This window comes from Atractosteus spatula, chromosome 7, assembly GCF_055471065.1.
Source record: "Atractosteus spatula isolate fAtrSpa1 chromosome 7, fAtrSpa1.hap1, whole genome shotgun sequence".
NCBI lineage: Eukaryota > Metazoa > Chordata > Actinopteri > Semionotiformes > Lepisosteidae > Atractosteus > Atractosteus spatula.
The window spans coordinates 2,899,439-2,914,702 of record NC_142712.1 but is presented as its reverse complement, the minus strand read 5'-3'; the positions used below and the strand labels follow the sequence as shown (position 1 = coordinate 2,914,702).

The 15,264-nt window shown below is 36.6% G+C and overlaps 3 protein-coding genes across 3 annotated transcripts; all 3 read right to left on the bottom strand.

The window, feature by feature from the left end:
• Positions 1-781: 781 nt before the first annotated feature.
• LOC148830187 (olfactory receptor 52K1-like) lies at positions 782-2,515 on the bottom strand. The gene is made up of 2 exons (XM_088921945.1): positions 2,438-2,515; positions 782-1,760 (listed from the first exon to the last, which is right to left on the bottom strand). The coding sequence occupies exons 1-2, from the start codon at positions 2,473-2,475 to the stop codon at positions 782-784; spliced, it is 1,017 nt and encodes a 338-aa protein (XP_088778071.1). The 5' UTR covers positions 2,476-2,515.
• A 2,943-nt stretch (positions 2,516-5,458) lies between these two features.
• LOC148830186 (olfactory receptor 52K1-like) lies at positions 5,459-7,483 on the bottom strand. The gene is made up of 2 exons (XM_088921923.1): positions 7,272-7,483; positions 5,459-6,660 (listed from the first exon to the last, which is right to left on the bottom strand). The coding sequence occupies exon 2, from the start codon at positions 6,623-6,625 to the stop codon at positions 5,654-5,656; it is 972 nt and encodes a 323-aa protein (XP_088778049.1). The 5' UTR covers positions 6,626-6,660; positions 7,272-7,483; the 3' UTR covers positions 5,459-5,653.
• A 4,162-nt stretch (positions 7,484-11,645) lies between these two features.
• LOC148830185 (olfactory receptor 52L1-like) lies at positions 11,646-12,602 on the bottom strand. The gene has a single exon (XM_088921939.1). The coding sequence runs from the start codon at positions 12,600-12,602 to the stop codon at positions 11,646-11,648; it is 957 nt and encodes a 318-aa protein (XP_088778065.1).
• Positions 12,603-15,264: the final 2,662 nt, after the last annotated feature.

The window sequence follows — 15,264 nt, the reverse complement described above, 5'->3', positions numbered from 1 at the left end:
CTGTCACTGCACTGGGCACCTGAGTGCAGAAAGGAGAGCTGAGATGCTGCACAAGCTTAGCGGTGCAAACAGAAACACAACCGGCAGGTGAGTGATAATAAGGACGTTCGCATGAATTGATTGTACCAAGAAGGAAGTAGAAAATGGTAACATTAGAACCTGAAATCTGAGGAAAGTACAGTGACAGCATCCTCTACCAGTGTTTAGTTATTCAGAATCTTCAGTCTTGGAGAGAATTCTTGAAGTAAAAAAGGGTAAGGGATTAGCAACCTCATCCAGAAGCATAAGATGGAAGGCGTGACCAATACCATGCAGTGGATGCCAATGCGCACACACACACAAACACACATGGACTAATTAGGGACAGAAACTGACCTACAGTAGCCAGCATGTCTTTGAAAGATTGGTGGAAACTGAAACTTCTGGAAAACCCCACACAAATATAGCAGATCCTGCTTACACCTCAAAGAAGTGCCATTGCTTAATTGATCCAAGGACCAAGAACTCCGCAGGGCTGTGTTGAACTTGCCATTTTAATTCAAGGCTTCTAAAACTCGTGGTATGTTAAATCATCTTAAATCAAAATAAAGTGGGCATTTTTCAATAGCATAAATGAAAAGGCTCCATTTGAAGTTTCATTAAATATTTGAGCACAAACTGATAAAAAGTGCATCGCACAGCATTACATTGGAATGATGTCATGAAATTTACAGAACATGTAAATATAATTACAATTGTAGTCCCAAAGTTTTCAGGTTCATTATTATATTATTTTGACAGTTTAATCGATGATGGAAGAGCTCTTCTGAAATATTTTCAGAATCTGCTCTTTTATTTCTTTTGTTCTGATACCATAAATTATAGGATTAAAAAAGCTGGGGAAAAGAACATACATTATACTTAACAGGACACGGATGTCAGTAGACATTGAACTCTTAATCCTGTAAGCCAGCAATGGCATCATAGTAAAGACATAAGATGTGCCTATGACTATAAGATGTGTGCCACAAGTGTGGATGGCTTTTTGACGAGACTTTCCTGAGGCCATTTTTGAAACTACAAAGAAAATATTGATGTAGGAGATTACTATGAACACAACATCAATACTTGGTATGCAGAAGACTGCAGTCAATCCCACAATGCTGTTCCTGGTCGTATCGCCACAAGCCAAGTTCACCAGAGCCATGTGCTCACAAAAGCAATGATCAATAACATTGGATGAGCAAAAGTTCAGACGACTAGCTAGGATGACTACAATCAAAACAAATGAGCCATTTCTCAAAACAGCAGCCAAAAAGAGTTTAAAAATGGTGGAGTTATTCATGTAGTCACTGTAGCGCAGAGGAATACATATGGCAACATAGCGGTCCAAGGACATCCAGAGCAGAATAGTGGACTGGAAAGAGCTTATGAAATATATAATAAACATTTGAAGCAGGCAACCAGCCAGAGATATTTCATTCCAGTCAAATAAAAAGCCGAGTAGCATTTTAGGAACAAACACTATCGGCACACTAAGGTCTACACACGCGATGGCAGCTATCAAAACATACATAGGAGAATGTAAACTTCTCTGTGTTCTGATAATGAAAATCAGCAGGGTGTTGCCCACAAGAGAAGACACCAGTGTCAGGAAGAAAGGGATAAACAGTAATCTCCTGTGTTCTTTAAGTCCAGTAAATGCATTAAAAACAAATTCTGTGTGAGAATTATTTACAGTTCCGTATTCTGCCATATGGAAATCTTCTTTGAAGTGAGACCTGGAAAAAAAATAAGTTACGATCACTTTATTATACACCAGCAATTTGTTGTTTGTTGTCATTCTTTTGTGTGTGTGTTTTTAAAGATGACTCTAAAAACCTACAGTAGAGTTGAATGACTGCTTAAAACCAGTGATTGGATTTTTTTGTTTTTGGATTTGGTCACACGGATAAAGAGCTGATAATATTCTTTACTCATTGGTTATATTGTTATACACTTCTGTTACACATATAGTGGAAAGAATGGTTTCCAACAATAAAAAAATCCAATCACAATTTCAAGTATGTGTCCTGTTTCTTGAGTACAAATTGCTGTTATATTTAGATTTAATATTTCAAAATAAAAATATGTAATTATTTTAAAATAAATAAGTCTGCAAACTCTTTTAGGCTTTCTTGCTCATTTTATTATTATTCCTGGTATAAACAGTGCAGTAAAAACTTTGAGTTTGCTAAAAATGTTTTTTATGCTATTTTAGTTTTACAGATAAAAATGGTGTCATTCGGAAGATGTACAAAGCTTATAAGCTTTATAAGTTGAAGATAAAAACCAACAAGTAAAAAGAACACATATAAATTTGTTTCATCAAGTGCATTTTGTACATGTGAAAACAATCACACTAATAAGAATAACTGCAACAAGAGGTAATACTATTTACAGTAATAAGATAACTCACAAATGCAAGCCGTACTCCTCTGTTTTGCTATCATCCATTTCTTCTTAAAATTCCACTTATATCAGTTTTGAATTCCCACAGTAATGTGGTTATGTTTGCTTCTTAATGAGATGCTGGGTTGTTTAGTCTTGCAGTATATGGTGATGAAGGTAATCATTTCAGTGGACTCTGAGGATGAAACAGGTTACCAAGGCGTGAGCCCCAGGCACAGTGTGAAAGGAAAATAATGAACTCAGCTGGTAAACAGTAGTGGCGCAGACATAAGACACTGACGAAGGTCACCCTTGTTTACTCCTACACCAGCCCAGAGCCTGAGCAGACCCCCCTCCATACACTTTCTTGGGTATTAAAGCTAAAGATGATACAATGGGGTTTCTCTGGCCATGAGACAACCTGCCTTTATTTCTGTAAAGAAACCCCACTTACACTGTCATTCTCACACCATAAGCCACACAACACAACCTGATCCACAGTCTCAATGTCTCACAGATCCTGGTCTGGTCAGACAACAGCTACCAATTTAATAAAAGGGTCAGTACTCAATGTACTGTACATCAACAGGCCCAGTGCCAATCATTTTAAAATGTTACATTCGCAATGTAACATTACCATGTGAAATTGAGAACTTCTAATCAATGTTCTCAGCAAAATGTTATCAAGTTAATTCTAGTTGTACCGTGCACAGTTACAGGGTAACTATAATTAATTGTATGTTAAGACGTGATTTATCAGTGACCATCTTGGATTTCTACAATTAGTCTTCTGTGATTCTAGGTGGCATAACAGTTGGTTTATTTATGAGGTTGCTCACAATGAGTACACAGAGTATTCAGAGTCCTCAGACATCAAATAATTGAGCATTAAAGGTATTCTAACAATCACTCCAGGTGATCAAACAAAACATACTCATTATTTTGGAGTAATGTAATGATCAAATAAAATCTGTTCATTTCTTTAGTGTGCCTGAGAAATGTAAGTGAATCCCTTTCTCACATCTAAAGGGCTAAATGGTTACTTTTTACATTCCTAAAACGAACAAATCTGCTGCCTTTAAGAATGTCCTCAAGTCCACTTATTCAGGGGTGTCCTCTTGCCTTCTCTCAAGAGAGACTGGTCTCCCTCCTGCCAGATCTGCTCTCCCGAGAATACAAAGACTGTTTGAGTGTCACACCTTCTCACTCTTAGGCAAACTCATAGTGTACACAGACAACTGATGGCCTTATGAGAAGTGTTCTGCCAGAAACTTTAGCGCCTACCAAGACTATACAATAAAGCTGCAAAGAATATAGCAATTATTATTAACTTTGCTGGCACTTCTATCAGGGTTCACTTACAGAGCTTACAATGATCTGTTTTTTACATTTGGACCCATTTCTACAATAATCAGTTCCCATTTCTACAGCAATATGGATGAAGTACTGTACTCAAGGTTATATCAGTAGTGCCCAAAACTGGTGTGTCAGTCAATGACCCTCAGGAGTCTAGTGCCCTACCCACTACTCCTCTCTGCTCAGGTTTGTGGGCCATGAGCATGCCTGTTTTTCCTTTCCTCAAGTGCTGTCACAACTGCTACAAATTGGTTTATCTTTAGTTCATAGCAATAACACTATTTAAATGTTTAAACATGTACTTCTGAGTTTTGCCAGACGAATCATAATGTTCTTGCTTCTTGTACTGTATTAGTTTTTTTGTATTTGTATCTTGATTTTTAATATTAAGACTCTTTTTTATACTATACACTGTGCATACAGTATATTGGCTACAAAGGAACAAGTAAAGAACAATTCCATCTTGAAAAATATAAAGGAAAAACACCATGTTTCGTCAGTAGAGTCTTCATCAGTAGTGAGTACTAGACTGTACTATAGTATGCTCGGCTTGTTTCAGTATAGCCACATTGTTCAATGATACAAACAACAAATCTGTAGTTTTTAGTACAGAGGTGAGATAGAGCATTGCCACTGTATATTGGTCATAAACAGATGTAAGGTTAGTATTTATTCTTGAGACAAGAACCCAGTAAAATGGACAGGGGAAACCCCAAGTATTAGAGGGCTGTTATTTTACCATGAAACTGTGAATGTCACCTTTGAACAGTTTAATATGTATATATTTTGAAATTTGTAAGAGATTGATGTATTGTCAAATTGCTTACCTGTCTGCCTCATATGGATTAAAGGAAGTGAGTTCAAAGAACCAGGTAAGAAAAGGTATCTGGGCCTTAAATCAAGAATATCGAGACAGCTGTGAATAAGTGTATTAAAATCATGAAACCTGTTGGCCTTCAGGTAAGTTTACAGTATGGTTTCTTGTGCTTATTTAATCTGACAATTATTTTTCGATTATGTGTATTTTGCTTGTAAATAGTTTTGTGATTCCTACATCAGTTTTCACCTTTGTTCCCAACATCCTGCTGCTTTTTTTAAATAAATGACCACAACTCGTTTTGTTGTTCATCTGTTTCTGAACAATGTCTTAAGGGTGACTTTGCCATTGGTCCACACTGCCCAAAAAACGTATGGTACAACATGCCCATGTGAAAAATTCACAGAATAGAGAAATAGACTCCGCAATGTACAGTATTAAAAAAACAAAACATGTGGGGTCTAATACTACAACTCGAAAGCAGCTTCTTGTGGAACATGGAGAACTTGCTTCATAAAATAAGTGATAATGTAACTTTTAAAAAGACAAGGTGAATACTGTAGGTGAGTGAAAAAGAAAGAAAAAAGTAAAGTAGTGTGTGTCAAAACTACCTCCTTGTTTTTACTCTTTTCAATCTACAAGTTTGAGAGAGAAATTGTAAGGTCTTTAGCATATGAACATTTCTTGAAATTAAAGTACAGACAAGTGATCTACAAAAGTTGTTAGAAGTAACTTTGACTAAGTAAAATATGTCATTTTGTATGGTATGTCAGCCAGACTAGTACTCTGTTATATCACTACAAATAAATATACAGTGAAAACTAAGTCAAATTTTCACATGGTGATACAGTATTTTAGTTTATTAAAACCTTGAAATAAAAGATAAAAATGTTTATTGTACAAGCATGCAGTACAGTGTTTATGTTATTTCATTGATGACTTCAATACCATACTAACCTATAAATGTCTTGTGCTTCATGCAATGTGCTTGATATTTAAATGCAAATTATTTCATTATGCAAAAATAACTAAAACCATTATAGACCTACAGCTATCACATTCATTAACCCATTACTTTGACAGTTCAAAAGTTACTGGAGCAAGTCTTCCACGTTGAAATATTTTCAGAATCTGTACTTTTATTTCTTTTGTCCTGACACCATACACGATAGGGTTAAAAAAACTGGGAAAAAGCAGATACATTACACTTAACAGGACACGGACATCAGTGGGAATTGAATTCTTAATTCTATAAGCCAATAATGGCATCATAGTAAAGACATAACATGTGCCTATGACTATAAGATGTGTGCCACATGTGTGGATGGCTTTTTGGTGGGACGTTCCTGAAGCTGTTTTCAAAACCACACAGAATATTTTGATGTAGGAGAGAACAATGAACACAAAGTCAATGCTTGGCATGCACAAGATTGCAATTAATCCCACAATGCTGTTTCTGGTCGTATCGCCACAAGCCAAGTTCACCAGAGCCATGTGCTCACAAAAACAGTGATTGATAACATTGGATGAGCAAAAATTCAGTGGACTAGCTAGAACAACAATAAGCAAAATTAGCAAACCATTTCTCAAAAGACCTGCCATGAATAGTTTAAATATGGTGGAGTTATTCATGTAGTCACTGTAGCGCAGAGGAATACATATGGCAACATAGCGGTCCAAGGACATCCAGAGCAGAATAGTGGACTGGAAAGAGCTTATGAAATATATAAAAAACATTTGAACCAAACATCCAGACAGAGAAATTTCATTCCAGTCAAATAAAAAGCCGAGTAACATTTTAGGAACAAACACTATCGGCACACTAAGATCTACACACGCGATGGCAGCTATCAAAACATACATAGGAGAGTGTAAACTTCTCTGTGTTCCGATAATGAAAATCAGCAGGGTGTTGCCCACAAGAGAAGACACCAGTGTCACGAAGAAAGGGATAAACAGTAATCGCCTGTATTCTTTAAGGCCAGTAAATGCAAGAAATACAAATTCGGTGTGAGAATTATTTTGGTTCTGATATTCCGCCATGTGGAACTTTCTTTGGAGTTTGTACTGTAAGTATCCTGTAAGAATAAAAAAAAGATATGATTTTAATATTGAACATTGCACAATTGCATCTTATTGTTAGTCTTGATTGCCTGTAATTATGACTCTCCAGTCTTCAGATGTTTGTATAGCTGTTTCCTGATCCAGACTGTCGTGGACAGTTGCAATTGACATGTACAGTACAAATAGTTGATAATATCCTTCTTATTGGTTATATTCCTAACAATTTGCAAAAATACTTGCTAATCTGCTCAGCACATAACTGATTCACAAATAAAAGTATTTGTGCTGTTCCATGAGTACAAAGAACGATTAATTTTACATCAATTTTGTAAAAATACACACATTTATTATTTTTAAACAAATGCATCTATAAAACTTAATAAAATTGATTTTGTTGATAATGCAATGAATATGTACAATGCACTGCTTTAGGTTTACAGATAAAAAAAATTGTTCTGCCGATGTAGTGTACATCTTAAATAGGCTTTGTAAGTGAAAGACAAAAAACAAAGTTAAAAAGAAGACATAATAGTTTTTGTGCATCTGAAAACATACTTACAAAGATAGCTGAAATAACTAATGAATGATAAATGTTAAGGCTATTTAAAGTTAGAAGATAACTCACAATTCCAAATGCAAGCCGTGCTCCTCTCTTCATCTCTTCATAAAGCTCCTCTTAAATCACTTTTTAATTCCCAGAGTGATATTATATTAGAGAGGCGGTTATGTTTGCTTCTTAATTAGAGGCTGGGCTGTTTAGTCTTGCAGTATATGGTAAAGAAAGTAGTCATTTCAGTGGGCTCTGAGGATGAAACAGGTTACCAAGGCTAGCAGTCCTTCCCTGGGCTCCAGGCACAGTGTGAAAGGAAAGCAATGAACTCAGCTACTAAACAGAGCGCTGGAGCGGACAGAGACACAACGAAGGTCACCCTTGTATACTCTTACTCCAGCTCAGAGCCCGAGCAGACCCCCCCCCCTCATTCCATGCACCCTCTATGGTATTAAAGCAAAAGATGACACGCTGGGTTCTCTCTGGCCATGACAGAGTTCCCATTTCTACAGTAAAGGAAACCTTACTTAAGGTTATAGCAGTAGTGCCAAGAACTGGTGTTTTAGTCAATGGCCCTCCAGGTCAGGAGTCTAGAGCCCTAACCACTACTTCTCACTGCACAGGTTTGTGGGCCATAAGCATGCACTTGGTATTCAGCCATGTAACAACTTTCTTTGGAGTTTCTCAGTGTAAAACTATAAAAAAACATTACTTTATTAGCCCTATTCAATTTCTTGCATTAGGAATTTGTCTTTCTGCATACTTCAGCTTGCTCTCCATGAGACACACAGACAGGGAGAGAAGCTGGGTGTCAGAGCACAGGATCAGCCACTTATACAGCACCCCTGGAGCAGTTGGGGTTAAGGGCCTTGCTCAGGGGCCCAGTGGAGTAGGATTCCTCTGGCAGCTGTGGGATTTGAACCAGCAACCTTCCAGCCATAGGTGCAGATCCAGAGCCACCACACCGCCCCTTTTTTTCTGGTTATAAAGTTATAACTTTTATAATAAAGACATGATCAAACAGTAGAACATTGCACACATGCATTTTGTTGTTGATCTAGTTTTACCTTTAAATAAATGATTCTCCATTCTTCAGCTGTTCACATACTTGTATCCTGGTCCAGACTGTCTTTGAATAGGTTGCAATTGACATGTATAGATAGTTAATAATATTCCTTTCTCATTAATTATATCTTACACACTTCCTAACAAGATCTTTGCAAAAAATGCTTGCTAATCTGTACAGTGCATAAGTGATTCACAAATAAAACAAGTTGTGCTGTTTCATGAGTGCAAATAGCTATTACATTTTCATTTGTTTTGCCACAATATAAACATTTTGTCTTTTTAAAATACATCTGTCATGCTCTTTAAGTATTTTCTATTCATTTGTTACCATTTGTAAGCAGTGGTAAGCAGTGTAACAAATTTTATTTTGGTGATAATGCAATGAGTACGTACAGAACACTGCTTTGTGTTTACAGATAAGTTTTTTTCTGACATTCTACAGATGTACATTTTAAATAGGCTCTGTAAGTGGATGACAAATAGAAAAACAGTTAAATACAAAACAATAGTTTTTATGCATGTGAAAACAGTCATACGAACAAGGGTAGCTGAAATAACTTACAGTATTAATAATAAATGTTAAGGCTACTTAAAGTTAGGAGATAACTCACAATTCCAAATTCAAGCTGTGCTCTCTCTTCATAAAACTCCTCTTAAATCACTTTTAAATTCCTAGAGTGATGTTACATTTGTTTGTTTCTTAATTAGAGGTTGTATATATGGTGATGAAAGTAGTGATTTCAGTGGAAACAGGTTACCAAGGCTAGCAGTCCTTCTCTGGGCCCCAGGCACAGTGTGAAAGGGAAAATAATGAACTCAGATAGTAAACAGATCACTTACTAAGGTCACCCTTGTTTACTCCTACTGCAGCTCACAGCCAGAGCAGAACCCCCCCCCCCCCCATTCCATACATGCTCTTGGGTATTAAAGTAAAAGATGACAAAATGGAGTCTCTCCAGCCATGAGTGAACGTGTCTTTATTTCTGTAAAGAAACCCCACTTAACGCTGTCATTCACACACCACAAGCCACACAACTCAACCTGATCCACAGTCTCAATGTCTCACAGGTCCTGGTCTGGCCAGGGCAGGCAACAGCTACCAATTTAATAAAAGGCCAGTTTACTCACTGCACATCATTTTTTAACATCTATTTTGATGCCACTAGGGGCGCTGTACTGAGCGGCAGGTTCTTTAAGAAGAGTGTCAGTTTTCACTGAGACTTTCGATTGGATTAAGATGGCAGAATGGATGGTAGAATACTGCTGTGATGTCAGACTATGAACAAGACATAGGTGAGGTCCAACCTACCTGACATATATACAAGGCGGAGCAGTGGCTCTGTGGCTAAGGATCTGTACCTGTGGCTGGAAGGTTGCCAGTTCAAATCCTGCAGCTGGCAGAGGAATCCTACTCCCTTGGGCCTCTAAGCAAGGCCCTTAATTCCAACTGCTCTAGGGGTGCTGTATAAATCTCTCTCCCTGTCTGTGTCTCTCATGGAGAGCAAGCTGGGGTATGTGAAAAGACAAATTCCTAATGCAAGAAGTTGTATATGGCCAATAAAATGATCTTATCTCTGGCTCTATATTGTACAGTAAATTGAACCCACAGATGCCAGAGTAGAAGGTACCCTGCTTACTGAAGTATTTTCTCAAAGCGGCTCACTCTGGCCCTTGAGCTGACACAGATTCAGCAGAAGCTCAACTGTCTGGAGATAGAATCAGGGAAGGCAACAGAGGTTTTCGATTTTGGAAAAGGACAAAGAGAACTTGTTGGAAGGAAAAAGGAAAAATAAAGTTTTGGTATTAAATTAAACCATGGCAAAAAAAGAAAGGAAGCACAAGGTAAGAACAGAGAAGTACTAAAAAGAAAAAAAGCCACTCTTTAGAAGAGGCTGAAAGAGGATGTGAAAAGGAGTAAGACAAAACAGGCTTAATAAACACACACAGTTTGTTTTTTTAATTAAAAAATGAGGATTAACAACTATTAAGAAAAGGAATAAATGAAGACCCATGTCTGAGGCACTTTTTTTTTTTACTGCTAAGAAGGCAAGATTGGATCTATATTTTTAGGGAGAAAAATGGCTAGATTTATTTTTCTAAATTTGAGTGTAAATATTTTTCTGTGTTGGCAATGTAGCGGAGCTGGTTCGGATATGGTGACGTCAGCGCCCTCACTGCGCGTAGCAGGGACCTCAGCTGCCTGGGCTGAGGGAGGTCTCCTTTAGCTCATGTGGCTGGTTCCTTGTTGTGTTACACCGGAGACCCGGGTTCGCACCCCAGGTGCTGCGGGACGGAACGGGCGGCGGAGGGCACGAGCCCGCGCGGGACCGCGATGGTCACAGCAACAACTTTTTTTGTTTTGTGGCTTCTTTTTATTTTATTGAGATGCACGACATAGAGGTAATGTTTGAAGAATATACCCACAAGACTGAAGTGAATGATGTTTCATTTTTATCTGTAAAATAAAGATTTATTGTTTTTAACTGTAATTTGCCCAAAGAGATTTCTTCTTTCAAGTCCTGCCTACTTATGAACCTGAACAGATGACCACAACCCTCATTTCATCACACTGTTGAAAGTGCAAAATTATCATCTAATGAAATTCTTATGAAATTCTGAGCAAAGTTGTTAACAGGTTGATTCTAGTGGTATCATACACATTTACAGGGTGACAATAATAAATTGTGTCATAAGACGTGTGATTTATTAGTGACCATCTCAGATTTCCATAAAGCTACCGTGTAAAATTGTAAAAGCTATCAATGTAAAAGTAATCAATGATGTACTATATCTAGAGCTCTCAGTACTGAAAATGATAACACTGTATAAATTTATGCAGCAAGAGAACTTAACTTTATTTCAGGTTTAGTCTGTGCACTGAATTATTCTTGACATTGGTTGATATGAAAATACTAAAGGAAATTGAGATGATGGGAGGGAGACGTGAATCTTCAGAGTGAAGAGATTTATCATCAATTACCAATGACAAGTTTTCTTTGATACAATGTATATAATTTTTTATATCTACTATATTCAGAGTATACCAGTTCCTCTAGTCTAAATGTACTGCACAAATGATCAATTTTCAAGTAAAACAATGAACAGATAATTTTCTTCATAATTTTCTTGTCTTCAAGACAACTCTCTCAAAAATATGTAAAGAATGCAAATTATATACAGTATAAACTATATTTAGTCCAAGCTGATGGATTTGCAGTTATACTAAAGTAAGGAAAAGGTTATGATTGAAGCTACTGTACAGAACTCTGAATAATCTATGGTCAATAATAATAATAATAATAATAATAATAATAAATAATAATAATAATAATAATAATAACCACCATCATCACATTTGTATATACATTTTGATATGAGAGTTCATTGCAGCAAGACCATTCTTCTGCATTTATACATTTTCAGTATCTGCTCTCTTATTTCCTTTGTCCTGATCCCATAAATAATTGGATTAAAACAACCAGGGAAAAGTATATACATTATACTAATGAAAACACGAATATTGGATGTCATGGAGTTTTCAATCCTGTATGTAAGAAATGCTGTCATGGCACAGATGTAAGACACACTGATGACAATTAGATGAGTGCCACAGGTGTGGATGGCTTTTTGGCATGATTTTACTGATGCAGTTTTGAAAACAGCCCAGAAAATTCTCACATACGACACAATGATGCACAAACAGTCAACACTTGTTATGCAGAAACTTGCTACCAGTCCAGCAACGCTGTTCTTAGTGGTGCTTCCACAGGCCAAGTATACCAGAGCCATGTGTTCACAGAAACAGTGATCAATGACATTAGACAAGCAAAAGAAATGGGAACCAGCTAAGATTACAACAATCACATTGAAAATGAGATTTCTCAAAATAACTACAGTGAATAGCTTGAAGAAAGAAGAAATATTCACATAGTCATTGTACCGTAGTGGATTACAAATAGCAACATAGCGATCTAAAGCCATCCCCATCAGGATAGATGATTGCAATCCTCCGATAAAATTTACAAAAAACATTTGAGATAGGCAACCCATGAGAGAAATCTCATTCCAATCAAGTAAAAAGCTCAGCAACATTTTGGGGGTAATTACAATTGGCCAGATGAGATCTACACATGCAATACTACTGATCAAAACATGCATGGGGGTGTGTAGTGTCCTGTGAGTTATAATGACAAAAATCAGGACTGAGTTGGCAACAAGAGACAACAGAAACATCAGGAAAAAAGGAATAAAGAGGAATCGTCTGTTTTCTTTAAGTCCAGAAAAACCGACTAATACAAAGTTCGTGTGAGACACATTTCCAGGTCGATATTCCTGCATTTTTTTACTCCAGTGTTATAGATGAAAACACGGCAATTACCTGGAAAATCAAAATAAAATATTCTTTTAACAGTTGACAAAGTCAGTGTAAAGGTTAGTTCTGCAGTGAAAAGTAAAAAGAAAGAAAAAACAGAACAGTGGAGCACAGAAATAAGTTTTGCCTAATACTCACATACAGTAATGATGCAGCTCTCAATTAAACCCTTCCACAGGAAGTCTTATACCCATAAATCTGATGTACACACTCTTTCCTTACACATCTTTTACATCCTGCTTATATCTGGTGAGGTGCACTTAAAATATTTGGTTGTTTTGGTATTTAAGCAACAACCAGCCAAAGATAGTAATTTATTTGATGAATATTAGCTATATACAAACGTGCTCAGGATTTAGTCAGGCAGTAATAGACAGTGCATCAGCAACAAGTTTATTAAGCCTAAGTAGATGTGTTAAAATAGTGTTAAGGTATCGACAGGAATAAAGCAGAATGGATAAAGTGGTGTTCTGTACAAGAGAATTAACTCTCAACGATACTCAATAAGCAAATCTTTAACATGTTAAGATGGATATTGGTTTCATTTTGCTCTAAAATAAAAGAGCAAAAAGAATGTGAGGGAAATCTTCACAGATATGAAACTATTAGGTAACATACAGTGTAATATTTTTAAACATAGAGGAACCTTAAAAAATCCCCTTGGAAAATATAAAAAATAGAGACCCAAAGCAAGCATTAAATATTTAATATGTTGTTAAATTATTATATGGGCACCCTCATGTTTGAATTACTTACTGAAGGAGAAACGTATTTTTTCCATTCATTTTGTTTTAAACAAATACAAATGATTACTCAAAAAGAAATGCAACACTGACAGTTGTCCTATTGATTAGTTAAATACTTAAAATATACAAACATGCAACAAGTAGTCCTGCTTGTATCAATTGTATCAATGTGCATATAAGATATTAAACAATATTACCTCGCTGTTTCAACAGGAATCCATTTGTCCTTGTCTTGCTTTAAATAAAACACGGATCTCAACTTTTCTAGTGCTACTTTTAAATCCATCTTCCTTTTCCCTTGACGAGTCTCTCTCTGTACCTCCATCATTGGTGCTCAGCCACAGGAGAACAGGGTCATACGTTGCACAGTAACTCATTATAGCAATAGACTTAGATATGTTGTATGTGTACATGCATATTGATACATAAGGGACCTGCAAAGATTAAAAATATGCCCTTCGACAGCCACAAAATTTGTATACCAATTGCACTAAATCATACTACAACTAATAAAAAAAGTTATAACATTACAGTTAGTGCTTTTAATTCAGAATAATCCTAAGGGTCTTTATACAGTATATATACAGTATCATACAAACACAGGCAGTATATGCAAACTCACCGTATAACACATCAGTTGGTAAGTTAGAAATAGCTCCATCAGTTTAACTGAAGGAGACTTTTAGGAAGTCTTGATTATATAAACCATGGTGGAATCTTTCACTCTTTTGAAAATTGCTTTTCAAAAAGCAATCTTTAATGGCCTAGTAGTACCTCAGTGTAATGCCTCGTATAGCATGGCGTCCACATTAAGATCTTCTCTCCTCTGAAATCCCTTCCTTCACGCTCTAGCAATAGATCCTTCCAGATCCCTGCTCTGAAACTCAGTTAAAGGTTCAGTATATCCTCATATAGAATTGACAGTTTCGTAAGACCCACTAACCAAAGCAATAAAGCACCTGAGGACATAAGATCACTTTATTAGCCATATACAATTTCCTGCATTAGGAATTTGTCTTTTCGCATACTGCAGCCTGCTCTCCATGAGACATACAGAGAAGCTTGGGGTCAGAGCGAAGGTTCAGCCATTTATCCGGCGCCCCTGGAGCAGGTGGGGTTAAGGGCCTTGCACAGGGCCCCAACGGAGTAGGATTCCTCTGCTGGCCACAGGATATGAACCAGCAATCTTCCAGCCACAGGCGCAGATCCACCGCACCGCAGCCCCATAACATCAAGGCTTTTATCCACAATAATCAACTAACTGACATAATAACCAGCTAGATATGACTCTGTTTATAGATCCTTAATAAAAAGAGAAACCATAAAACTTTGTACTTTTTAAAGTTGTATGTAAAGATGTTTTAACAATTTACCTTTCAATATAAATATATAACATTGTTTGGTTATATTTTTAGCTTTGTATCATTAGTAAAGTGACTGACAGCCATTACAATAAGTATGGATAATGTATTTTTATAGGGCATAAATAGCGTAGTAGAATATTTCACGATCCATTCTTAGTTTGTATGTCAATGCATGCTTATTGGTCCATCAATGTAATGTGTATTCCAGCAGTTTTGCTTACGTAGTTCCAATCATTTCTATATGTTGGAACACTGACTGACCAAACAGAATGTAGCATTGTAACAACTTGTCTCTTCAAATGGTTCTTTGCAGCATTGTGATAGGATATAAAATTATACAAAAAAATGACCTATGATTAATAACAACCATTGCATATCCCCTATCATAATACAACACTGCAGAGTAGAACTGTCTGTTTCAGTACATAAACTCTTAATAAAAAGTTAAAGGTCCCAATTTATACAATTCTACAGATACCTACAGCATACAGTCCAGTAGGTGATGTGTAAGGTCAAGA

What these genes read in the sequence shown, in the direction of transcription:
- LOC148830186 (XM_088921923.1), bottom strand. Translation starts at nt 6,625, where the DNA reads ATGGCGGAATATCAGAACCAAAATAATTCTCACACCGAATTTGTATTT.
- LOC148830185 (XM_088921939.1), bottom strand. Translation starts at nt 12,602, where the DNA reads ATGCAGGAATATCGACCTGGAAATGTGTCTCACACGAACTTTGTATTA.
- LOC148830187 (XM_088921945.1), bottom strand. Translation starts at nt 2,475, where the DNA reads ATGGATGATAGCAAAACAGAGGAGTACGGCTTGCATTT. An exon ending in GAGGAGTACGGCTTGCATTT is followed by an intron (nt 1,761 to 2,437) that starts GTGAGTTATCTT and finishes TTTTTTTTCCAG; the next exon opens with GTCTCACTTCAAAGAAGATT.